The 27,376-nt window shown below is 44.2% G+C and overlaps 1 protein-coding gene across 1 annotated transcript; it reads right to left on the reverse strand.

The window, feature by feature from the left end:
- Positions 1 to 1,844: 1,844 nt before the first annotated feature.
- ntrk1 (neurotrophic tyrosine kinase, receptor, type 1) lies at positions 1,845 to 26,635 on the reverse strand. The gene is made up of 17 exons (XM_053433017.1): positions 26,439 to 26,635; positions 21,856 to 21,930; positions 20,893 to 20,964; positions 17,721 to 17,789; positions 16,618 to 16,772; positions 15,512 to 15,654; positions 14,711 to 14,849; positions 12,151 to 12,483; positions 11,815 to 11,832; positions 11,642 to 11,685; positions 11,412 to 11,514; positions 9,861 to 10,016; positions 9,603 to 9,733; positions 8,819 to 8,991; positions 5,138 to 5,378; positions 4,694 to 4,852; positions 1,845 to 2,030 (listed from the first exon to the last, which is right to left on the reverse strand). The coding sequence occupies exons 1-17, from the start codon at positions 26,633 to 26,635 to the stop codon at positions 1,845 to 1,847; spliced, it is 2,394 nt and encodes a 797-aa protein (XP_053288992.1).
- Between the last annotated feature and the right edge of the window lie 741 nt (positions 26,636 to 27,376).

The following is a 27,376-nucleotide window of genomic DNA, read 5'->3' on the forward strand; positions in this document are numbered from 1 at the left end:
TTCAGCTCAAAAGTGATTTTCATCTTTTCTAGATTAGTTTCCTTCGACTCCACCGAGTTCGGTCGTCGTCTTCCGTGTTTTGCAGGATGAAGAGTAAAGAGCGAAGTGGAGTTTTATTATTAGCAGCAGACAGACTAAAAATGAATCAGAAGAAATAACGTCCTCAAGAAATCAATCCTCTTATTTTTTTTTACGACAATGTGGAAGATTGAAAAGTGAAGTTTCCCGCTGCACGGCTCCGAGAGGAGTGGCACTTTAAACATAGGCCTAAAATCCAGCCTCTTGTTATCGTCCTGCTGCACATCAAACCAGGCCGGAGGCAAGAGTGCAAGAAGAAGAAGAAGAAGAAGAAGAAGAAGAAACAATGGGTCCCCCTCCCCTCCAGTACACCAGAGAGGGTAGAGAGAGCGAAAGGGATGATAGCATTACTCACAATCCATTACCACTCCCTGGAGACGTTCTGCATACTGGGCGGTGGAGGGAGGGAGGGAGGTGGTGGTGCTGGTGTGAGGCCGAGGCAGAGGCTTTTGGTTCTGCAGGGTGTTTGTTTGCCCGAGGGCCGGGGCGGGAAGGCAACACGAAACCTGATTAGTCCTTTTCAATAACCGTCTGCCCGAGCGGCCCCGAGGAGACGTCACAGGTTGATGATTAGTTCGTCAAAATAATAGAGAAGCTCTTGAATAGCCTTGTTAAGATGTCTAACTCTAAGTACAGGCGGCATCCCCGAGCATTGTTCACACGATAATGACTGATTGACTGATGGAGGGTGGGGGGGGGAGCTCCTTCCTCACAGGCTGCAGCCATTTTTTTTTTTTTTTTATCAAGTTTTTATTTTTCAAGGGAATATACAAAGTGCTGGATACATGAAGATATATATATTTTGTAGATGTTGATACAGGTTATGTACACACATTCAGTATTTACACGTAAAGGCATCACGACGGTTTGTCCACTTGGTTTTCACTCGTGTCCTCCTCCTCTCTGCACGGAGGCCGCCTCAGCTCCCGTCTCGGTTTCGGTGCCATCTGTCCTCTGTGCTCCTGGAGTTTCACCCGGATCCATCTGTCCCGGCTCAGAGCTTCACCTCCCAGACACCGAGCGCTGCTTCTCTGGACTGAATTTCACTGCAGCCGCTTTGATTTTTTAGATTTGTCCCCAGAAAAGCTCCACCTCCCGAGTCAAACTTCACTTTTCTTTGTTTCATATTCGACATCATTACATGTAAACACAGTAGTTTATATATATATATAATATAATATACCAGGAAACACTTTCACTGATAATCTACAATTCGTTCTTGAAAAATATTCATATGACACGTGTAAAACAAACGAGCTCGCAGTGGTTCTGATTGTACAACTTGGCCTTATGTACATTTACTGAAATCCTTTAATTCGCCTCACGTATCAAAACTTCGTCCAAAATCAGTGACTATACTGTACAACGACTCCCCTCCTTTGCAATCATGTGTTTTGAGTTGCGTAAAAAGGCCCAGAGCCTTCTAGCATCGTCATATACTGTAACTTCAACAATTAGCCATGCATGTCCCTCCGTCAGGCTCCAGCTCAACCTCCAAGCACCTTGGTGAACATCCGACAGGTTTCCAGAGAACGACTGGGGAAGCAGCTGCAAACTGGTCCCGTCCATCGAGCTTCAAGGCTGGAAAAAAGCAGCAACTGGGGGAAAAACTGGGGAATAACCTTCCTACTGGTCTTTTAATGGATAAATGAGAAAGTGGAGGAACCTAACGGAACAAAAAGAGGACGTTTTTTAAAGTCTCAAATCAAAACTCCAACCTCCAACATCCTCTGATTCCTTCTCCCTGGCTTCTTCTCGGCCTCCTTCTATCCCAGGATGTCCAGGTACACCGGCGGGTTCTTGACCAGGGCCAGCAGCCGGCTGTGGATGTCCTTGATGACCATCCTCTGCTGGGGCTCTCGCTGCCAGCAGCCCTGCATCAGCATGTACACCTCCTTGGGGCAAGTGCGGGGCCTCTCCAGCTCCCGTCCCTGTGTGATGCATTCGATGGCCTGTTGAGGGGTGGAGGGGGGGGGGGGGGGGAACATTTAGAAATGATGTGACAAAATAAAGCGCTACAAGTCAGTTCACCCATTTGTCTCTTTAATCGATTAAAGCCTGATCAATACTGGATATCAGGAGTTAAAGATATTTGAGATTCAAACAACACTAAAGATTTGCCCCAATTCAATACTAGATACTAGTCATAATCTATTGCTTTAATGTACTAAACCTTTCCAGGGAATGTTTTAAATCTTAAATCTGATCAAATCTCATAATAATAGCAGATTTAAATGTGATTTATCAAGAGGAAGAGTTTTTTCACACATTTTGTCACAAATCTGGATAAGAGGCCAAATCCAGGAACTCTCTTTCTGTGCTCTACTTAGCGCTCTCTTCTAGTTTGGGTTTTATTTATGAGGGTTTTAATGGCATTGATTCTGTAAACAGATATTGGGGATTTTAAAATGGTCTTTTCAAAATCTGTGAGTCACATAAATACACTGCACAGGCATCGGCTGCGTCAATTAATCCAGAAAAACTTTTTGAAATCACAGAATCTCGGTTCTTCTCCAGCGGTTGTGCAGAGACGTGTCTTCAAGCAGAGACCTCTGGGACAAACCAGCAGGACTGTGAGTCACCTCCCGCTCCGACACTAATGGCTGCAGTGACTGATTGAGTTCACACGCTCTCGCAGCCCGGTGGATAAATCACTGTCGAGGATGAGAGGGAGGATTTTCCCTGCGCTCTCCATTTGAAGTGTGACCGACTCAATCTCTTCCTCATTTCAAACCTCGATCCAATGAGACGCAGCCGCCGCCGCTCTGTCTCACAGCTGAGCAGAGAGGCCACAGCGTCAGTATTTTCGGGATGATTGATCTGCGCCACAATGTGTTTGGGCAACATGATAATTTCACCTGTCGCTCATTGGGCGAGACGGATTGGGCTAACGAGGTTACAGCTCATTGGCCCAGGGTAAAAATGAAAACCAACGAGATTAGAATCGAGTGCAGGGGGAAAGTGATCCACCCGTCTCTTGAAAGGAGAGAGGGTCTCGGGCTGTAATAGCACCGCTGTGGTTGCGATGGAGTCCCACTTCTTGGTGCTTGAGCGGAGAAGGCTAGACTGCTCTGCCCTTAATTACTATGAACTTATTGATTCTCTTAAGAGCGCAGGGCGGCGTCCAACTACAGGAGAAGCCTCCACATGAGAGTGAGAGGCAGCGGGGGGGGGGGGGGGGGGGATGGTGGAGACAGCATGCAGATACTTAAAAAGGTACTTAAGTAAAAATAAAAACCAGGAAAATGTACTATTAAAGTAATAAAAGTAGAAGTTATTAACATAAAAACTTCCATATGCATAATGTGCAGCATTTTACTGCTGTATTTGTTTGAGGAGAAGCTGATTGTCTCCATCAAGGACATTAAGATTTCATCTGTTCTTGACCACTTCAGATCAAAAACTTACAACTGGGAACTGAAGCCGTCTCATAGCTATAGTGGAGTATTAAATAAAATAAGTACCTTTGATATATAGTAGAGTATGAAGAATTAAGTATGAAGTACCTCGAAAAGTTTAAAAAAAACACAGCACCTTCACAATGGACTGCAGTGATTGGGAGGGGCTTTGTTGTGTGTGTCTGTTTGTGTGTGGGTGTGGCTCTTGGTGCAGAGTGATTACAGGTGGTATCCAGTCATATCATCAATCAATCAATCAATCAATCAAATTTTATCTGCATAGCCCATATTCACAAATCACAATTCATCTCATAGGGCTTTAACATGGTGTGATATCCTCTGTCCTTAACCCTCAGGAAGAGTAAGGAAAAACAACTAAAAACCCTTTAACAGGGTAAAAATACGTAGAAATGCAGTCACATGCAGCAACACTTCTCTATCATCCTCCTCTGCAGGTTTTGGTTCTTATAAAGGATTCACGGATCTTAAAGACACTTCAGTGATCACCATCAAGAGACGCTCAAAAGAAGCTGACCTCCGACCTCCGACTGCTCTTCCCCTCCATGGTTAGATGTTAACTTTTCTCTTTTTAGAATTAGGTTACTCGATTAAAATACTTGAGTGATTGTGCAAAGTTACATTCCAAGTTCATTCCAGTTCTGTTTCTTTCCATTATATGTTTCTCTGGCCTCTTCCAGCCCTGGGTTATTTTTTTGAATTCATGTTCGTATACGAGAATTCATGTTGAAGTAAAAAGATATTTTCTCCTTTCACTCGTGCAGATACATGAGATTTTTCTTTTTCAAGGTCAGGAGGGTGAACGCTTTCCAATGAAACTACCTTTGAAGCACAGAGACAGAAATACCGATGAAACCGGTGGATTCTATGAATCAACAGATGATTTGTCAGTATTTTGAACTGCAGACGAAATTTCATTCATCTTCATAAACAAGGACGAGAGAGAAGAACACTTATCACATAGCACAAGAGGTAAGTGGAGAAAAAACGTGGTTGTGTGCTTCCATCAACTAGTGCAGTTTCCTTCACCATGACCTTTGACCACTGGGATCGAAACCAGTTGAGTCACAGTGAATGTTTGAGATATCACAAGAATAGGTCGGACCCCAAAACATAACTCCTTCAGAAACTGGCTACTGCCGGCACAAAGACTTGAAGATAATCAATAATCCCCTGAGCATGTCTCCCTCCGGACCCACCTCACTGTTGGACAGCTGGTACCAGGGCTGTTTGCCGTAGGTGAAGATCTCCCACAGGACCACGCCGAAGCTCCAGATGTCGCTCTCCGTGGTGAACTTCCTGTACATGATGCTCTCCGGGGGCATCCAGCGGATCGGCAGCATGGTGCGTCCACCCACCTGAGGAGGAAGACGAGGGGACCTTCACAAACTCTTCATCCAATTAGAAACATTCCAGAGATATCGGGCCATTGTTTCGAGGAAGGGAAAGTTTCTTGTGAGTTGTTTGAGCACCAAAAACAAATCTTTATTGACCTTATCTCAGGGGTAAAAGCATAAATCATTGAGATGAATAGCTCAAATGCATAAATCTGAATTTTACAATGATTAAACAATATGCTACTCACGTTTTCCTTTTAGAAAAACTCAAACACATCCCTGCCTCATCCTCTTCTGGCCTCTTACCCGGTAGTAGTCTGTGCTGTAGATGTCTCGGGACATCCCGAAGTCTCCGATCTTGACCACCAGGCCCTCTCCCACCAGGCAGTTGCGGGTCGCCAGGTCGCGGTGGACGAAGTGCAGCGACGCCAGGTAGACCATGCCCGAGGCGATCTGCGCCGCGATCTGCAGCATCTGAGGCAGAGTGAGCTGACCCAGCGGAGGCATCTTGGTCTCCTCCAGGATCCGAGCGTCCGGGCCGTGAGCTCTGCAGACACGTGAGACACAGGAAGGTCAGGGTATCTCTGTTTTTATTAAAGAGTTATGAAAGAAACATGTGAGATGAGCAGGTGGAAGTTAGACCAGGTAGTGGTTTAATAAGTGTTAATACCCTCAAGTTAATGTACTAATACAACAAGTACCTCATTCAAAAATATTATTTAATTAAAAAGGACACAGGTATTATAAGCATGTATTTAAAGTGTTACAATGACTTTAAATCCTGTGACTTGTAGATGATTAAGTTTTTATCATTAGAATGTTAATAATGATTCAACCGTGCAAGAGCAGCATTTTACTACTGTGGCTTGTTGAGGTCGTTTAATATACATTATAATATAATTAAAATGTACAGCACTGTTGTATAAAGCATATTATATATTTTTAATGTCTAAAAACATGTAATTGTCAATTATTTTTGTATGCTAGCAATCTTTTCCTTATTCTTTACACATTTTTTCAATTCAGATTAAAATGAGCTTTGATTTATTGGGGTAGAGATAAAAAGAAGGAACATAAATATACTCGAATACCTTAAATCCATATTCAAGCACATCACTTTATTCAATCTACTTAGGAAACTATTACGTTAGTGGAATAGAAGAAACCATTTTACATGACAAAAGGTTGAATTTGGTTCTAGAGATATTTTCTCTATATTGGGTTATCGGTAATTTCTAAAGCATCTTTGCTTAATTGAAAACTGAGGTCACAGCGATTCTTTAGGTCAAATTTGTATTCTCTCAGACTTTTATTAAAACATTTTCTAATTCTGTGGTATTATTTTTCATTCACAGAGAATTGGTTGTATTAATTCCTTTAATATCTGAGTTCCTGACCTCTGTGTATCACTAGAGGGGTCGTTTCTATTTGCACACGTAAAGAACGGATCACTTCTGCTCCTCAGCTCTGTTTCCATCGGCTGTTCAGATTAATCAAACACCAGGATCGGTTTCTCAGTACATCAGTAACTACGGCATCAACCCCGGTTGACCCGCAGCACAATGAACTCAGCGATGTTCAATCTGCAGATTGAGCACTGAGGGCCCTTCAGAGCGCCGCAGACATGGTCCACACCCCCGTGCCATAACAAGGCCATTTCACAACCACGCTTAATAGAAAACATAAGGCTTGTAATACGCCTACAATTGATTTGCAATAATGCAATTCGGGGATGCAGAGCACATTGACTCTGGGTTGTTCCTGCGGATCATAAACACCCACTCTCACGTCCAAGTCCGGCCTAAATGAGCAAATCACAGATGATGTGTGTCCATCCATCCTAATATCTCTCCTCTCCACTTTGTCCCCTCCTTACAAAGGAAGTTGTCTATACAATCACTATTAGTTTAAGAGGCAGGTGGCAGGGTGGGAAAGCAGCTGCATTGTGGGGGCCCACGGACATTTCACCCATTCTGTCTGCTGGAAATGCGATTTTCACCCCCGATCGCAAAGATGCATCTCAGGCAGAGTGTGTGTGTGTGTGTGTGTGTTTGTGCGCGGTTGTGTGTGTGAGAGTGTGTTTTCATTCCCAATCTGCCTCCTGTGGAGAAAACCTGGCAGCCAGCATCCAGTGCGTCTGCTGCGCTCTCAGTCAGATGGTTTCCCAGGTGCATAGTGAGCTGTAATAGGTCAACGCGGCCTCAGCCTCCCCACAGGCTTCTAAACTTAGACGTTTTCAAATTACTCGTTAAGTGATTGAATGGACATGTTTTTTAAAAGTCCTCCCGTCACCACATCACACGACACATCGAGTGTTGTTAGGAGCTAATTTGCGACACGAGCCCTTCAGGAGACGACATATTAGTCCGAGCAAACTTCTTCACTTTCTCATCAAGTGCTGGATCTGGTTATTTACTGTGTTCATCAGTATTCAAATAAAATCCTGCTGCATTTGAAATTCGCTCTGTTTGCTATTGTGACGTGAGGACGTCTTGTAAATTATATATTTACTTTGTGAAACACACGAATAGGAAACCTGCCTAGGAAGGTTTTTTCTTTTTATTAATTTATCAAAGCAAGATATTCTTGGACGCTCTTCACGTCAGCTTCTCTTTCTGTATTAGTGATGTGATATTAATTCATTGCTCGGATCCCAGGAGGTTCTATTTTCACCCGAGTCTGTTTGATTGTTGGTTTGTTTGTTGGCAGGATTATTCAAAAACTACTGAACTGATTTCCATTAAATATGCTGCAGGGATGAACCCGTAACATCCTGGTGAGGATGTGGATCCAAAAGTTGTTTTCTCCCCATTTTCCTTAAATCTATTTAATGACAAATTAATCATTTAGATTAAAAAACTATTCATTTTATATTTCTACTATAAGAACCTGACACGTCACATATCCAGGGGATTTCACCCTCAGATTATTTCCCCTAGATAATCTAAACCCATGCAAATAAAGTTGTTATTATTAAAGACATAAAGGAAAAGCAGCTAGGTCGTAAATATCAACAACAACAACAGTCTGTGTCGTCCTCGCACTTTAGCCTTAAACACAGGGAAGCTGTGGTTCTCCTGAGTGACCACTGGAACCACCCAGTCTGCCCTGGTCGACTCTGTGGGTTTGACTTTTAAGCAAACATCAGGTTTGTCTGAAAGAAGCTGCTCAGAGTGAAGTCATCATTGGTTTGCTTCTCGTGATGAAGATGAAATCAGATGTATCATTGTGGGCGCCCAAGATAAGGTAATGAATGAATCACAGTAAATTACAGTTTATATAATGTATATTTGTCTTCATAGGAGAAGTTATAAATGATGACAAATGCCGTGCGTCAGTAAACATTTCAAAAATGTCCTTGCATCTCTATTATAGTGTGTTCTATCGTTTAAAGAAGCTTAACAAAGATCAGTTTTTCATAATTTGTCAGTGCTAGATGAGGCTGCACCTTTTCTTTTTTCACTTTCATTTCTAACATTAAAATATTTATTGAATTTGATGAACAACCCCAAAACTGGATTTATTTTGTAGAATATCAAATATTCACATTTGCAAAGCTAGAAACAGTTTTCTTACTTTCTTAAAAATGGCTTAAATATTTTGTCAAACATCAGAAATTGTCGCTTTATTTTTAGATTTATCATTTTCAGATTTTAAGTAAATAGTAGGATTAATAATGGCTAAATGCTAGCTCACTTACTCGCATACTTGGGTATTTGAATATTACAGAGCCATCATTTTTTATTTTTTCTGCTTTGCACAGCTCAGAAAATCTCTACAGCTTTTCACGTATAACTATTTCTGAGTTATTGAGATGAGAAAAATTACCCAAGGCTAATATTTTCAGTCATGCCCTGATAACATATTTTTAAAGACCTCCAGCATCTCCTTCAGTCTGCTTGCTACAGCTGAACATTTCCTTCAGCTGCGTGTGGACAGAGCACAGCTGCGGGGATCGAACTCGTGACCCTCGGGTGCTCTACCCACCTAAGGAAGCGGTTGAGGTCTCCGTGCCTCATGTACTCGAACACCATGGCCAGCGGCTCTCCGTCCGTACACACGCCATAGAAGCGCACGATGTGCTGGTGCTGGAGCACCGTCAGCAGCTCCGCCTCCCTCTGGAAGTCCTGCCGGGTCGACTCGTTGGCGTCCTTCAGCGTCTGGTGCGACCACATGAGGATCAAACATCAACACCTTCCAATAATCACTTCTTCTTCAGCCATTCTTGGTTATTGGGGCCCAACGTAAAACAAGGTTGAGGAGTTTAACAAGCCAAGTTTTATTCATTGAATAATAAAATCAAACGTCTCATTACAGGAACAATGAAGATTCATCGTCTTGTTTTTATTTTTTCCGCTGCGGTTTGCATTAAACTGTTGTAACGTGATCTGGGGATCAAACCACCGACACGAAGACGTCCCTCTCTGAAACCGCAGGATGTTTTACTTTGTACTCTACAGAAGATTTAAGTATAAGTGCCGAGTACTTACCTGTTGGCTGTGTCTGGCAACAAGAGTACTTGAATTCTTTAAACAGTCAACGTCATGAACCCTTTGACACGCAACCTCATTTGAAGTATTTGGTAGTTTTAACTTCTTCTTAAGTATGACAGTGTTTTATTTTGAAAATTGAGGTATTGCTGGACTTACTTGTCCGCAAAGAATTTGATTAAATTTTTTACAGGTTTTACAAATGCCGCCAGTGCACAGATGTGTTTTAACATTGGAGCAGCTGTTAAACTGGTGGAGAGGAAGTGGTCCCAGTGACTCACCTTGATGGCGACCAGCATCTTGTCGCTGTCGGGACTCAGGTGTGCGCACTCTGCTAGGTACACTTTACCAAACGCTCCCTCGCCGAGCTCCCACTTCAGCGTAATGTCCTGCCGTTTAATGTTCTGCACACCTGATACACAAAAAAACACACAAGGTCTGAAAATCTGAGGAAGACGTGAACACCTGACGTCTCGTTTGCAGTGCGGTGGATCTCACTTGCTCCAGGGTTCACGACTCACTAGTAAAACGCGACTCACACATGTCTTTGTCCTTGATGATTCCGCAGAAGTACTGCGGATTCTCGACGAAGCTGGACAAACCCGAGTCTTCATCAGAGGAAGGCGGGCTGGTGCCGAAGTTCATGAAACGCAGCGAGACGGCCAGGTCGTCCTCGGCCCCCAGGACAGACGACCCTGATGAGACGGGGAGGGACGCAAACACAGAATGAAACCGATCCGCTGCAGCTCCCAATCAGTCTCCCACCACTTGTGATTGCAGCGGCCATCAAAAGAAGTAATTCAGAGCCCATTTGTTCCCCATTCGAGGAGCCGACGCTCTGCGCCACCAACTTGGTTGCACGTTTGTATTGGTGCCATGGTGATAGATGATGATAAGCTTCAATAATCACCATCATCAACCACGAGGCAATCAGGCCACATTGAACTGGAGGGAAAAAAGAAAAAGAAAGGGAGAGACCATATAGGAAGCCCGAATGGTGAGCAACCCCCGACTACAGTGCATATTAAATGCCAAACAAGTGAGGCCCAAATTGTAAAACCCCACTCAGCAAGGCAAACCACAGAACCCCCAGAGTCCAACACGGAGGAAAATGGAACAACAAAGAGCGAGCGCCGAGGAGATGGAGGGAAGGAAACAGGGAGCAGGGTCCACTTAGGCAATCAGGCGCACTTAGGCACTTTGATAGTGAGAAGGGTAAATGTGTGTGTGTGTGTATGTGTGCGTTTGGGGAAGGGAAGGGGGGGGGGGGGGTGTCCGAGTGGGGCTATATCACGTCTAGCTGTTCCTCCATCCATCTATTCATCCACCAATCCATCCATCTTCTTTAATGGCCCTCGCCACGCGGCGGTGGCCCGAGGTAGGTTTGTGCCGCCATTCTCATTCCGTAATTAAGGCACTTTAGCCCCGACCGACACAGCGGCTGCCTCTGTTCGAAGTTACAGCTCCGTGGAGATCCTGTGTCAGTCGGTCTCTCCGGTGCATGAACCTCGTGAGAGTCTGACAGAACCATCTGCGGCTTGAACAAGAAAAACAATAACGGGTTGGCAGAATGTTCGAACGTGGGTCGTTTCGTTCAAATGTAAATGTATGTGGTTCTGGACTGAGGCGATGGCGTCCAGTGGAATAGAGTCAATGAATTACAGACAGCAACAGACCAATCATGATGCTACAAATGTGTAAGTTTGAGCAACATGATGAAGGAATTGTTTGACGATTTGGGGAAATGTGCTTCTCTTCTTTCTGAGGGTCAGACGAGAGGATCAATGCCTCAGTCGTGTCTGTGTTACCTGTGGAGTTGAACTTGAAGTTGATTAGCTTAGCATACAGATAAGCTACAGCCTGGCTCTGGCCAGTATGAGAACGTTAAAATTGCATTGCAAACACAACTCCATGGGAACCCACAACTCTTTATATCCCTAACAAATGAGATAGAGGCAAACGTGGGAGACACAACTTGAACTTAGCTGTTTTACAGTGTGTTACAGGCTGAAGGTTTCCCTGTTCGCCAGACCAGTGACATTCTCATTTGTACATTTGCATTGTGCTTAAGATTTAAGATGCCCACTTACTGTGAATGCCAAACTTGGAGTTCTGGCCACACTTGTTAATCACCGAGACCATGATGAGAAGAAAAGTGCAGGCGAACACGGCGAGACCCACGGCCACAGAAACCTGTTCAGACCAACACAAGCAGATCCGTAGTTACACTCGGACCCGATGTTAAACCTGTTAACCTTCTTTACTTTTCTTTAACTTTGTGTCGGGGGGGGGGGGGGGGGCTGATGAGGCCCAGACGTACCACGAACACCCGACTCTCTGGGTTCTCTGTGACGTCCATGTTGGCTTTGTGTGTCGGAACTGAGGGGGCGAGAGAGGAGATTTTGTTAAAGGAGATGAATGAGACAGATTGATGAAGTTTTCAGGAGACGTGCTGAGGTGTTTGGGAGAATGAGAAATCAATCGGAGACTTACTTGGAGCCGGATTAAGGACTGGCGTGTGGGAAGCGAGAGCACAAACACTCGTGAACAAACGGATTTAACGATACAAACCTTTTCAGCTTGTAGCCTCCCTCACTATCCAGCTACTCATCAAACATTCAATGATATCATTTATACTTTATTATTCCCAACTATCCCCTGGAAATATCGCTCGAAGATTAAAGTGACGTGTTAAAGGGATAGTTCAACACTTTGCATTTCAAGCAGGGTTAAAACCTTTAGATATTCAGATAGGTCTCCTCTAACCGCCCTAATGGCCTCCTCATGACGCACATGCAACGCTGCCACAAAAAAATTTCAGGAGTTTACCGGGAAAGGAGCCCTCAGGATCCGCCTCGTCAAAAGGGTTTTCCATAAAATTCCCGATGGCGGTGGCGCTGTCCCTTCCCAGTTTGTTCTGCACGATCAGGGTGTAGTTTCCATTGTTCATGTGGGTGGGCTTGTTGAGGAAGAGGCAGCCGTGTTTCTCCGACCCGTCCAGCGAGTCCGGGATGATCTGGGTGTACTGGAACCGGTTCTCTATCAGCTCCTCGTCGTTGTAGAGCCAGGAGAAGCTCGGCTCCGGGTTCCCGTCCACGGCGAAGGGGAAACACCAGAAATGCTGCTGCACGGCGTTTTTCAGGAAGACGATTTTGACTGGAACTGTTGGGAGAATACGGGTTTTGGGAATATGGGATTGTTCAAAGAAGTAGTGGACTGCAACTTATAGATAGCTGTGGAACTTGATGAAAACAAAATCTGGCATATTTTGACGAGCGAATACAAAAATCCAGATGTAATGGATTTAAATGTGTTTTCACGAGGTTCCACTCTAATGAGAACCATCGCTAGTTGTACGAGTGGACAGAACTTTTCATGTTTCAATATGTCCGACCCAATTCTTCATGTTTCACTGACAATAAGAACTAATCATCATTATCAACTCCAGCTGTCGGATAAATGCAGTGAAATGGAGGTAAAAAAAATATAAAAGCAGCATAAAATGGAAATAATAACTCAAGTGCCCATAAATACCTGAGTAAATCCACTTAGTAACTTTCCACCACAATAAGTCAACTGATAATTAGAGACGGCAATATGTCATGACTTTATGCTGAATGTGCATCTTGATCTTATACGAACACAAAAAGGTCAGACAGGAGCGCTGCAGGTTCCCTTTAGAGTTTTCCACGAATCAATGTTTCTCCATCTGCACTGCCAACCTGTGCTGACCCTCATATGAATAATGAATCCCGGTCATCGCCATGCCCCCCCCCCCCCCACCCCCCCGACCACAGGAGGTACCTGGAAGCTCGGCCGGAACGCGAATTAACAGGAAATGGCCTCGTTCGGATCGAACCCGACTCGAGTGCAGAGACCCCCTCGTTGTGCTGCTCTTAACCCGTGACCCCGGCCTCGGAGGAGTGCTGTGCTAAGGGGAGGGGGGGGGGGGGGGGTAGACCCGGAAAGCACGAGCTCTTCACTCGCAGCTCAAAGTCTGTGACACTGAGTGCGAATCAGCTCTTTATCACATTTAACTAATCATCCATTAGCAAACCCTCCACTAATCTCACACAAGCCGTTTTTGCTGCAGGGGTTAAATGGAGGGTTAGAACTCGGTCTAATGAGCCTGTCAGTTCTCTCGCACTTCGTTTCTGGATCACACAATGAACAGTTTGTATAAAAAGAGGAGGAGGAGGAGGAGGAGGAGGAGGAGGAGGGGGGGGGGGGGGGGGGGGGAGCGAATACATAAAAGGACACCTGACAGTTCCTGGTTGATTCAGACTCAATCAGAACCTTTGTGTCCATTTTGGGCCGATGATGGATATTGATCAGGCCAATTCTCCAAAAATTCACCTTTGAACTGTTAAAAAAAGAAGAGACATGGTGGGAAAAGCTCTTTCTCGGTGAGTCCGGTGGATTAATGGCACCGGGAGCCACTCGGCAGCAAACACCCACCATCCTGGGAGGTAATTAAGAGTAATTAAAGGGCTGGCGGTTAACGAGTGTCCGTGCACCAGGGGGGCCGATGTTGATAGATTAGCCGCACTAACGCATTTGCCGGCTGCCAATCAGGGGCGGACGAAGCGGTTTTTCCGGAGTAGGAGGGAGAAGTCCATTAGCAGAGGCTCAAATCAGATATTCGCACGGGTTATCAGCCCCATTTTCCTGACGCTCATTATCTGTCCCTCGATGCTCGTGCATTTGGCCCCAGCTGATTGGCGCCTTCGCCTCTTTTGGGCTTTATTTCCTAATGAGTGTCACTGAGCCGCTGATGTACGATATTGTTCGGGGCGGCTCTGTCAGTAATGTATGACTAATGCATCTGCCTGTGTTTTTCCGCGGAACCCGCCGGGTGCTGTCATTCCTCAGTGTTCCAACTTCCACGTGCACTAATGCATCCGAACAGAGGAAAAACAACAGCGACAGCCCCCCTGGGGTCAAGCTGCAAGTGTAATTTAGAAAAGAACGGCCGTGTATGAGGTGAAGGAGTTTTTCTTTTCTTTTCTCTTTTTTCTCCTAAGAGCAAAGAGAAGTTCACTTTCCTTTGTCCTTCTCGCCGTACCCCTGCATTAAAGGGCGAGCCATACCTGCAGCACTTCACTCATTATTTTAACTCTTTTCACCGGCTGCCAGCGTGAGTGGCAGGTGACAGAGAGCTCCATTAGAAGCGTGGTGGGATCATGCTCATATTTGTTGAAGGAGCATTTAGAAGAAAATCAGTGCAGCGCAATTTTCTTTTCTCCGGCTGTCCGCTGTGCTGGCGAGGAGAAGCGGCCCCGGTGTGCTCTCACCATAACCTCCATTAAGCCCGACAACTGGTATTGAGCCTGTGAGCTTTTAGGAGTGTGGTTGTTTTTTTTTTATTTCGGAGAAAAAAGGCACTTACACTCAATGTCCAGTGTCACCATCTCCTCCCTGGGCCCGGCTCGGTTGTCGGCCTCGCAGGTGAGATTGTGCAGGTTGTCACCGGAGGACACGTTGCTGAGGAGAAGGACCAGCTCCAGCGAGGAGCCCGAGATGATCTCCTGCAGCCAGAGGACACAGAGGAGAGGGGGGGTTAGCACGGCCAGCACAGCTGCCACTGGATCACTTAGAGATGTTCAGGTAAGAGAGATGAAGTGCAATCCAATTTGCTCTAGTGTAAGATCAATAGATTACAGGAGCCAATCTCACTTTTAAAAAAAACACACACACACACAACAGTGCCGAGCTAAAGAGCTTCACAGAGACAAATCTGAGAATACAGAGAGAACGGTCAAATGAAGAAACACATTTTTTAAAAGAAATGCACAAGCAGACATTCGGTCACAAGCGAAGAGAAGGCTGAAACCTGAATCTGTTTATATCTCCTCTCTTTCAGACATGTGCAAAATGAAGAACAATATGGCCGACTTGTTCAGCGGACTTATGAGTCATGCAGGATATGACAAATCTGTTTCATTTTCATGCTCTTGCTGACATACAGAGACAAAGTGCCCACATTGAAAATAACGAGGGTTAAGTGCTGTGGATTTAATACAATTTGCTTAAGTTAAAATTCCTGAGCTGGACGAAAGGCTGCAGAGCTTTTTGGATTCATGGCAGGCTTCAGTGACTCGATATCCTGGATGTTACATTTGCTTTCATCGTCTTTTCAAATAGATCTGATTGATAAATGAATGAAATGTCATCTTTAATCTTACAGTACCTGGGTTTCAAAGGGAGATTTGAGCTTGTCTGTTCGCCACCTGACGTTGGGAGTTGGATTTCCTGTCACGTGACACACAAACGTCAGGTTGCCTCCTTCTTGAGTCTTTTCTCCGGGGGAGTCGATGTACACCACCGGCAAACCTGAGAGGACAGAGGAGGTGAGGTGAGCTCACGGCAGCCGGTCGCTGATAAGATGCTAAAAAACAGGGCTCGGAGAAAAAAGAGCACAGACGCCAAAAAATCTCTCTCGAGCTAAATTGTTCCCTGCGTTTCACTGCACCTGCTCATTGAAGGTTTTAATAAACATGACAGAAACAAGTCTATTTCAAGTTTTCCTTTTCAAATCAACTGGTTGAAGCTGCGTTATTTCAAATATTCAATACACCTCAATAATGAAATGGTACGAACTTTATCATCACATATTGAAATTTTAGAGAAAAACGTATTTTTGTGTCTTTTTTTAAATCCCCTCTTCTCTTTATCCCTCTCCCAAATCTAGGATTATGTAAATATCCACGTTGTGTGTTTGTCTGTGTTTGTTTGTGTGTCTGTTAGTTGGCAGCATCATGCAAGAAAACCCACACTTTTTTTGTGACTTTCTCAAGACAGAAGTTCAATATCTTGCTAATATCTATCTAAGATATTATGATTTACAAATATTTTTAGGGGGATGATTTTTATACAGTTAATGATATAATGGATAGATAACCTGTTTATGTATCTTGTGCACTATGTGAGTGGAACATGGTGATAAAATGGCCAATCTGTGAGTTTTCTTCTAGTGTGAGAACACAGCCATTAGAAACTGCCTCGTGACAAACAGGGTCGTGCGACAGATGGCGAGGCCTCCACGGAGTCAGTGTGGGATCACATGACACGAGGACACAGACACAGTGTGACACCTTCTCCAAAATGTTTACAACAACAACCTCAGTGCCTTGAAACCATGTGATCCAAGAAGGAAAAGTCTGATCACACCGAATATGATCGGATTTAGTTTTTCTGTTCCCTTCTCAATGTATGGAGAGAAGTGATCCAAACACCGTGTGCATGGAAGGTGAATTGTGCAAACATGTAGTTCATCGAAATGACATCTCAACTCACTGCAGTTGTTTATCACCAGAGAGTTGAGGGCCACTTCCTGTTCGTCAGAGAAGCAAGACAACCACTGGTTGTCCACGTCGCCGCGGTCGCTCCGCTGCCACTCCTGCAGCCAGTAGAGATCACATGAGCACAGCAGAGGGTTGTCCCTCAAGACCCTGAGCGGGGACACACAGAGGGGACGGAGGTGCGTTTAGTTTATGGATCAGCTTCTCTGACAAGTGCAAGAAGAACAGAGCTTCAATCATGAAATATTAAAAAGTTCTGCAGAGGAATGAATGTATTTTTTTAAAAGATCATAAAAACACCATTTAATCACTGTTAGATTCAATCTATATTCAAATTTCTTGAAGAATTTAACCTTTAGCCATGACATAACTTTTCATATCTTCTAACTTCAGACGTCTTCCAGTTCTTCAACATTATTAACACCAACTACATCGTGAACTAAAACCTTTGAAAACGTGTGGTGTCAAAAGGCAACAACGGTTTCTTCTACAAAATGTTTTCCTGTGATTTAATAGTTTCAAAGTATGTAAAAATACTCTTTATGACTAATATGTATAGTTTGATTCTCACTCAGACCCAAACCTGATGAGTCTGTGCCGATCTGACGCATCAGAGTGGGTGAAGTCAACTACTTGTGTTTGTATATGTTATCAATTTAATATTGTGTTGCCGCTTGACGTTTTGGACGCTATGAAACACCTAAACCTCTCGTTTAGCTTTTGAAAAATGTCCCTTACATTGAGGGTAATTAAATCTGGAGTCTGCACATTAGCAATCAGTGGATCAAGCTGCGGTCTCGAGATCCCGTTGATACACAAGCTCATGAGTCGGCCAATCACGAGTCAGTCTCAGCTGCCAGTCACTGTGTTTCACCATGTTTCTCCAAATCAAATAACTGAATAAACTAAACTTATCAGAATGATGCACAATCATCAGTGTGTTAAGAGCAACGACAGATAATATCTTTGCTAAGAAGTTATCTAGCTTGAACTTTGACTTTTTAAATTGACAAGTGTCCCACCCACTAACACGGAGGAGGTGGGATTTATGAACCTGAGCTGTGACCAGAAGAAACATACACATTTACAGGGACTCACAGGTTGAGCAAAGGTAGAAAATGAAACACCCTCCAGGAGATGTGCTCCAGAGAGTTTGACGCCAGGTTCCTGTGAAACACACAAAGAAAACACACATTAGAAACATTAGATTCACTATATATATTACACAACATTAATTGAATCTATTTTGTGCAGATATCGGTGAAAACCTTTACATGTGCTTCCTCCAACATTTGACAAAAAGCAGTTTATACATAGTTTCCAGAAACCTTTCTAATTTACCGTCACATAGAATTTTGTAAAATTGTCATCCGCTCAAATGTTGCTTTGAGAAAAATACAATTTTCAGGAAAAAATAAAACCATGCTGGGGTTTGATGGGAGTCAAAATGTTCCCTTCATAGTCGCGCCCTGCAGTTGGATCGCATTGTGATTTGATTGCACTCTCTCAGAACAACGCTCACCTGCTCTCAGTGGAAAACATTAATGCATCCAAATGGCTTCTGATCAATTACCTCGGCAAGTCTTTCACAACAGCCCGGAGCCGCGCTCACAAACACCTCGAGCACAAGTCTCCGTGTTCTGTACATTGGGCGATTAGTCACAAACTAATTTGTCTTTTAATGTAGAAATATGAATAGTTTGTATATACAGGGTTCTGATGAAACCACAGACACGCCACCGGGTTGTCAGTCCTGGTCGCAGCACGGCTCCAGAGGTGGAAACGTCAGTCTGTCGGTCAAATGTCTACTTTTGCCAAAACAACAATATCTACAGGATGGATTTTTTTTTATGAAGTTTTCAATCAACCCTTCAAAGGGAGTAAATATTGTCCCATTCTTGTGGGAAGTGTTTGAAAAGATTTGAAAGGTTGAGATGTAATTGAAAACATTTTTCGTTTTAGAAAAAGAAATTCAGACATTATTTTGTATTTTGAGTTTTCCTTCTTCAATGTGTTTCTCAGATTTGTCCCTGCGTGTTCTCCCCGAGCATCACTTTGTTTTTCATGTCTAAACATATCTCTGAGAGAAGTTTTAAAATAAGTTTTGTCAGGGCCAATCTCTATTTTGAATCTTTGTTCCCAAATGACTCCGATTCTGCACGTCCAGACTAAAACACAGTCCAGGAGTTTTACAAGCTAAAATAGGAGCAGCAGCATTTCCACACTTCTCCATTTAAGGTGCTTGAAAACTCCAGAGCAGTGTGGATGCCAAGTCATAAACCTGTAATAACATTTATAAAGCCTCAAGCCTAAATCTCAAATCATACACAGCAAGCTGCCGTGATCATTTAATGCTTTATGAATGCTGCAGATCTATAGTCAATCCTCTCCGGCCTCTTAAATATCATCACAGTGTTTCTGAAATGATCCTCAGACGGCCGAGACGCCCGGCTGGAAATAACCCTCCCTCAGAAGATGACAAGAAGCTGCACAGGGGAGCAGGAACATGGAAGCCAATACATATTCACTGTGGCAGGGCCAAGGGGTTCAATTATTTGTTTTCCTTGCCCCCAAAAGTTCATGTCACATGGGTCAGCCATCGGGGCTTATCCATTACCGGCTCGATTCCTCCCTGCGTCCACAGGGGCCGAGCGGAGCCAGGAATCGCAGCTCGCTCTCCTGCAGCCAACCTGAAGAGCCCAATGCATTTTTATGAGATGATGGAGGAGGAGGAGGAGGAGGAGGAGGAGGAGGAGGAGGAGGAGGAGGAGGAGGAGTGTGGATGAAGACGAGAGTAAAGAGGAAAAGGAAAGGGGTCCAAGCTGATGCGGCCTCCGTGTTCACTGCACTCGGTTCAAATCGGTCACTCTTAATCTCAGAAATACATCTGTCACACATGAGCCCCCCCCCTCCCCCGCCGCCTCTCCCTCCACAGCGAGATATTGATTAAGTGATAATGGACCCTTAGTGGAGTGTATTTATTATGCATCAGTTGTCGATAATCCGCCAAAGTGAGCGAGTAAAAGGTGACCGGTGGACGTCTTCTCCAATTTCTCAAGCTCACCAGCCAAACTCACAACCACCAGCACCACCAGCACAACCAGCACCACCACCACCACCACTGCCGAGCCATCGCTGGTCCTCAAGCCCGCTCGGCTTTCAGATAAAAAAACGACGTCAGACATGTTGGATGCAATTAGTGGAACGACGAGGACAAGATGGAGGAGATAAGGGATCAGCTGCTGATGAATACACAGATCTGATGCTTCCAGCTGATGAGTCTGCTTGTTCCTTGTTGGACAAACTGACTGAAGACGTGATGCAACAGGAAGAATAAATGAAAATGCATGTTTGCAGAATTGAAACAAGTCGGGAAAAAATGGTATTATTGTCCTTGACAGCAGAATTAATTCACTTTAAGGCTGCAACTAAAAGATTGTTTTCACTATGGATTGATCTGCTGGTTACTTTCTGAAATTGATCGATGTTCATTTACCAGAAGAAATAGAACATTTTCGTCGGAGTGGCTCCTTCAAGTTCCTTGTTTTGTCAAAAAACAAGGAACTAAAAGATCCTAAACCCAAAGATATCCTTCTAACAAAGATACCAAACTCTGAAAAGGTTTAATTAGCTGTGAGCTAATATGTTTTAATGGCTTTTCACTATGGCACAGGGACCAACATTTGAATTCAGTGTGATGCAGAAGTGAAGCAAGTGGTAAAAACTGTCTAATTTGTCAGCGACAGCAGAATTAATTCTCTTTAAAACTAAAATCAAAAACATTATTTCACTATTGATCCATTGGCTGGTTCCTGTCTCCATTGATCAATTCTAATTCAATCTTTGGAACATTGGAAAAGTAAAAAATACTTCAAATATTCTTGTTTTGTATAACCAACACTAAAAGATATTCCTCTTACAAATATAAAGAAAAGGTTGATGAGCTGTTTGCTAATAGGTTTTAATGGCTTTTACTATGCATGGCACATTGACCTATTCCTTAGAGTACTCCACTTACAAAGAGATAAAACTACTATAAAAAGAAGCCAATACTCTATCTTGTCAAACATAAAACTTATACTTTTAATAACTATTTACAGTTTTATGCTCAAACAGTCTGTTTAAGAAAGATGATTCAAGGTGGTCTCTCTTTCTCCTCCCATGTGACACGGGGGGGGGGGGGGTCGGCCGAGCTGTGACTGACAGCGACAAACAGTGTGACACACAGGTCACGACAACACACACGTGTTGTACTGACAGGGACACTTACACATACTGGAGCTTGACGTTTTTTTGGAAGGCGTTGGCCGAGATGAACCTGAGCCGACATGACGTGACGGTGCTGCAGGGGAGAGAACACACAACAGGCACCACAACAACACACAGTTTGTTTTAGATGATGAACAATAATCTTACAAAAACAAGTGTGAGTTTGTGTGAGATGAACAAAAGCTCCAATGTTCCAATAATATCACATTCGATTCACCTTCAAATTTTTTGTTCAGTTCTTCTGTTTTTTTGTTCAGTCATTTTGTGTTTTTTACCGAGAGTCCAAAAACTCAATCTCTAATTTACTTCAATCGCCTTTTTTCGAAAATTCATTTTTTGCTGATCAATTAATTGACTAATACTTTCAAATGACATGTTTGTCAGATATAAATCTAAGCAACTTTCATTGATCACAAGCTCAATCTCTCTACTGACATATAACTTACTAATATAATATTCTATACTATAATATAGCGGCCAAAAGTATGTGGACAACCCACACACATACTTTCTGTGGACTTTCAGAGTGCGATAAGTCCCTAAGAATATCTAACTCGACATGATACAATGATATTTAAGAGTTTGTATCAATTTTCAAGTTTCCCAATTAAATAATTTAACCTGTTTTATGTCGAAGAACTCACGCAGCCATTATAAAGTCGGCTGGAGGCTGAACTCATGGAGCCAATATCAACTTAAATCTCTTTGCTTGTCCTGACAAACTCAAAGTAAGAATTTCAAACAGTTAAATGGACGAACTTTGCAAGAAACGTCGAAATCTCGTGTGAAATTTAGCGAAAGGTCGATTATTAAATCTGCTCATATCGTCCTATTAACCTGCACGTTTATGAAAAGCAGAGAATAGTGAACTCTCAGGTGTGTGTTGAAAGTCATTTTGTTTTGGGAGATGAACAAACTGTTGGTGTAATGTGGTGAAGGAAAGTGTGAGAGGTGCATGACTTACAGGTTCTTCAGCTCTTTGTAGTGAACAAGATCGAAGTCTGTGAGATTCACCAGGCCTGCTTGGTTTTCTACGTAACTGGGTATTAAAAAAAAAAAGAAAGAGAGAAAAGAGTGTTTCAAGGTAAATACATACATTTCATTGTGACCTTCAGCCTTTTGCTGTGTAGCCAGATGCTCATGTAAGGTCTCGCTGAATGATAATGAAAACAGACATTTAGAAATTTGAAGTAAATACATTTCTCGAGCAGGGTCAGAGGAGATTCAGATTCACCATTTAAAATCAACAACAACACAGTTTCAGCTGATCATTAAAGACCAGGGACCTCTTATTAAAGGCCTTCAGTTTGGAGAGGAAACAACCGGCAAGAAGAAGGAGGACGGGAAGAGACACGTGCAGCCCCGAGAGCGAGTGGGAGTCAGAACTACACGATGACGGAATAGAGAAATGGACTCAACGAGACTCGACCCCATGGACACGTGTCCGACCTCGATCCACGGAACAAACGGGCAACAAAAACCAGCCGAGACGTCCAGGGACCCACAAAACCACAAGGCTCTTATCGGGACTTAATCTACTGCTCGTGTGGAAATAAAAATAAACGATGCCTTAAGAGGTGCAGGGGGGGGGGGGGGGGGGGGCGAGGCTGATGGGAACTTCTTCTCAACGAGTAATTTTCCACTTCTTCCACAGACACAGCCTGTGTGCCTCAGAATAACTAGCGAGCCGCTGATCCATTCAGCACTCAGCGCAAGGACGGCCCCGGCTCTTTTCACCGGAGGTTTTGAATGGACGCCGCCATCGGACCCACCAAGGATCTGTCAGAGCGGATCTGTCTTGTCCAGCCCATTCTCTGCCCCCCCCACTCACCGCGCTCCCTGCAGGCCCACGCGCAGCATGAGTGTTGTCCATTTAACTCAGGAGGACACGGCTTTATCAAGCTTCTCTGAAAGGATTGGATTCACCTGATTCGAATGTTGTGGGGTTTTGTCCACGTTAATGTTTTCATCCCTCTCTATAACACAAAAGATCCTTGAGCATTCTCCCCCCCCTCATAATGGTAACCATATAATCCAAAACAAACTGGGACAAATAATATTTCCAGGAGAGTGCCTTGAGGAAAACACAATAGAAGACTAGAGAATAAGTCTGAAAATATGAATGTGAATGAAGTTCAGCTGACGTTTATGTAAATGATGTAAAATAGAGTTTAAATAAAAAGGAGCAAGATCTACCTGAGGTGGACATGTTGTATTTTATCGTAAAGTCACACAATTTATTTACAAAACCAAAAGACAATTTGATTAAATGTGAATAAAACAAAGATGTAGTTTGAATTTAACATCTTTTCAAAAGAAAAGCCTCTTAAGCAGGCTTTTATTTTGGAATATCAGCAAATTATGCAGCATTCCACCTCTGTGTTGTCCATTTAAATGACATCACAGATATCACCTGTCTTATTCTTCTACAAAACCTGGCACCTACATTACCCACAATTCAACTCTTCCTCACACAGCTGCTAATGTAGTCCTGGTTTGTTAGAAGGATGGATGGAGAGATAGATAGATAGATAGAGAGATAGATAGATAGATAGATAGATTGATAGATAGATAGATAGATAGATAGATAGATAGATAGATAGATAGATAGATAGATAGATAGATAGATAGATAGACAGATAGATAGATAGATAGATAGATAGATAGATGGATAGTAAAAACCTAGTACCTAGTGTCCACAATACAACTGTACCAAGGACAGTTGCTAATGTAGTCCTGGTTTGTTAGAAGGATGGATGGAGAGATAGATAGATAGATAGATAGATAGATAGATAGATAGATAGATAGATAGATAGATAGATAGATAGATAGATAGATAGATAGATAGATAGATAGTAAAAACCTAGTACCTAGTGTCCACAATACAACTGTACCAAGGACAGTTTCTAATGTAGTCCTGGTTTGATAATGGAGATAGAGAAACAGACAGATGGATTGATGGAGGGATGGACAGACAGACAGATAGATATCTCTCCATACTATTCCAGTATGTGGACCAGATGCCATTATAAATACCTGCAGTAATTCCCACACCATGACAGCCACTTTGAGCCTGAGCCTTTGTTTCAAGCCTCCACTTCTCTGTTTGTCAGCTGCAACACACAAAACCTTTTTTTATTCCTGTCTGATTGACCCACACAGCGATAATGTGATTACAGGGCAGGTGGGCCCGGGATCACCCATCGCCCTGACTTATTGGATTGAGCCAAGTGGGTTGTATATCATCTATTGTTCCTGGGTGGGGGCATTGACTGGCAATTCACAAAATTGAATTTATAACTCGGCGCATGATGAATTTCGGCCCCTGTTCCGCAGTTAATGGCCCCTTGTTTGCTTCCCAGCGAGTCGGCTGTATTCCCCTCGCGGCGCCGGTACAGCAGCGCGTGTTGTTGTTGTTTGCTGGCATGTCGAGCGCCGCGGTAAATGGAAGCGGAGAGAGACTCGCTCACTTATTGACTGAATGGTTGAGTGAGAATGTCAAGCCTCGCCCCGAGCTCGGCGAGGCACGCTTAACTGCAGGTACAAGGGAACACCTCTGAGGTAAGAGCCAGGGAACAGGAGGGAACAGGGGGGAGGTGGGGGGAGTCGAGGAGGGTGTAGGTGAAAATTTACTTCCTCCACCGAAGCAGCATTTCACAAATGCAGCTCCTTCTTAACAAGCGCTAATTGCTCAGATCCGGGAACAGGAACAAAGGCAGAAACAGCGTGGTGGTGCGGAGACTGACATTTAGTTTTCCGTGTTGGAGCTGATGGTGGGTTTTATAATAATACAGCAGCCCTCTTTAAATCACAGGTGGTCACTTTTCTCCTTCGTCTTTTTCCTCACAAAGTCTCAAAAAGCCACCGACAAATAACAGTCATCTGCAGCTGAGTCTCAGTTCCTCTGAGCTGCGGCTTGGACCAGATTTTATTCAAACACTTTCCCCTCCATCAGAGATTCATAAAAAAACACACAACCTTTAAGAGACTTTAATAGACTCACAAAAATGAACTGTCCTCAACATCATCTTTTCAAAATTTCATCCAGCTAAGGAGCATGAATCAGGTCGGGGCAACCTCAGTGGTGCAGGCAGGTCAGTGGATCCTTCATCAGGGATGGAATTTACATTTGAGCCTCAGAAATTCAGAGAGAATTGGATCTCGGAGCATTTCACTATAACTGCACAGAAAAAGGATTTATCGATCTCAGAAATATTGCAGAGTATGTATCTTGTCCTTCAACATGCACAAAATGTTACCACTACAAAAGATGTTGCCACAATGAGCATAATCTTTGCCTTTATCCCCATATGTACAAGAGTTGGACAATAACACAGTTTATGAAATGTTGCTTGGATAATTTCTTATCTTATCTTATCTTATAGGACGTATAGGACTCCTGATTCCTGAGCAAAGCACATACTAAAACATTCCTAGTGAAACAGTTGATTTCCTCAGTATCTGAGCTGAACAAAGTATTGTTTTGCTGTTCAATGGTTTTAAAAATGCTTTAAAGTCAGATAGAAATAGCACAAGAGCAGCAGAACCACGTTTCTGAGTCTATGGAGCCACATCTGGATATAAACTTCACATTATCAGACAAACAACAGAGTGATGTATTTCTTCATCTCAGTGGAAACCAATCGTGCTGTTATGCATCTTGACCTGTTTCGGGGCAAAAAACATGGACATGGACTCAGCAACATGTGAGCAGATGAACCTGTAACCCTAAACCTGCCGTGTGGGTTCGTGTGTGCATGGTTTCCCATCGCAGCGCTAGAGTGGCTCTTACCGAATGTTAAGATCAGCTCCTGTCAATTTATACCAGTTCCTGACAGCACCGATCCATAATTGATTTACGATAACCAAGATGACTAAATTACCGCCGAGCTAATCCATCTGAACCGGCAGAAGATTTACTTCACGTCAAGCAGCACTTGGCTTTGACGGAAGCTGAGAAGAAGAACTCTGTGATATGTAAACGGAGCTGAATCTATCAGATCATGAGAAAAACAAACAAAAGCCAGATATTGTCCGACACTTTGCTCTTCAACATTTCTTGGGACATCTCGAGGACAACTGGACAGAAACCCTGTGCTGGCATCAGACCATGTGACATATCTGTGCACCAGTGTGCCGAGAAGCACTTGTTGTTGTGAGTCGAAGCAGCGGAAAGCAACTTTGTTCGAGGGAAAGATGATGAAGTCAATGCAACTGCTCAACTTTCATCCATCATCTCATCCTGAAAACCCAGCCAATGATGTAGAGCCATTTAAAACCTGCTCCACATAGAAAATCTTCTCCTGAACAGATGTACAAAGTTATCTGTGCATGTTTCCCTTCCATGAGACTTTAGATCAGATACAAAAGCAGTTGCACGCGCCCCATTCAAACCAGATCTCAGCCACAGAGACTTTAATCAAAATCATCTCCAGCCCGAAGTCACAACCAAGCTCGACAAACCAACAACATCAGGAAACGTGAGTGCATCCATCAGAAAAGCTCATTCAGAGGAACATGCAGAGCAGGTGACGCGTCTTTACTCACATCTCCGTCACGTTCTCGCTCTCCTGCTTCGCCAGAGTCGGGACGCTGGTGATGCCATCGGACTCCAGGCACTGCACCATGGCAAAAGAGCACCGGCAAGCCGACGGGCATCCTGCTGAGGCGGGCGCCGGGGCCAGGCTGAGCAGAGCCAGCACCAGGGGCAGGAGAGGTGCCAGGGCCCGGGGTGCCACAGCCATGCTCAGAAAGAGAGGATCTTCTCAGCGCCAAGCGGAGAGAGGAGGCTGCTGGCAGCTGCAGTTGGAGTTAAGTGTCTGTGTGGTTCACTTAATGAAGAGTGGGAGAAGAGAGGTGCTTTCACACTCTCCTCGCGTGGCTCCCTGGCAGGGCTGAGATCCCAGCTGGTCAGGGTCTGGTACTGAGCCACAGCTGTACTGAGCAGCAGGAGGGGCAGGCAGGCGAGGGGCCTCTGGGGACATGGTGATGGTGGTGGTGGGCTGCAGCCTCTCTCTTCCTCCCTCTCTCTTCCTCCCTCTCTCTTCCTCTCCTCCGCGATGAAGGGAGGGGCCAGATACCGAGGGGCCAGAGTCACCAGACACCTCGGGAAAGCGAGTGGGGCTGGGGGGGGGGGGGGGGGGGGGGTGAGTTGTTGATGATGATGAGGGGAGGAGATGGTGATACGGTGATGGAGATCTCATCTGTCCCCTCCAGGGCCAGAGGTCTGGTGTCCCGTCAGCGGCTCGAGGTGCAAACGGAGCCAAGAAGTCACGGCTCTCGGGTGTTTCCACTCCTGAAGCACGGCGCTCACACGTCTGGACTTTAAACTACTGTGGCAACACCCGTCCCGTACGGATGGATGGATGACAATTGATTATTGGAAGGTCATGATTGTTGAGACTTAGGGGGTCACTGATGAATTTAATGGCTGTGGAAAAATCGCTACCTGAGATAAGCGCTTGTTCACCAGCGTGAACTCCCGA

Source organism: Pleuronectes platessa, chromosome 10, assembly GCF_947347685.1.
Source record: "Pleuronectes platessa chromosome 10, fPlePla1.1, whole genome shotgun sequence".
In the NCBI taxonomy this organism is placed as follows: Eukaryota; Metazoa; Chordata; class Actinopteri; order Pleuronectiformes; family Pleuronectidae; genus Pleuronectes; species Pleuronectes platessa.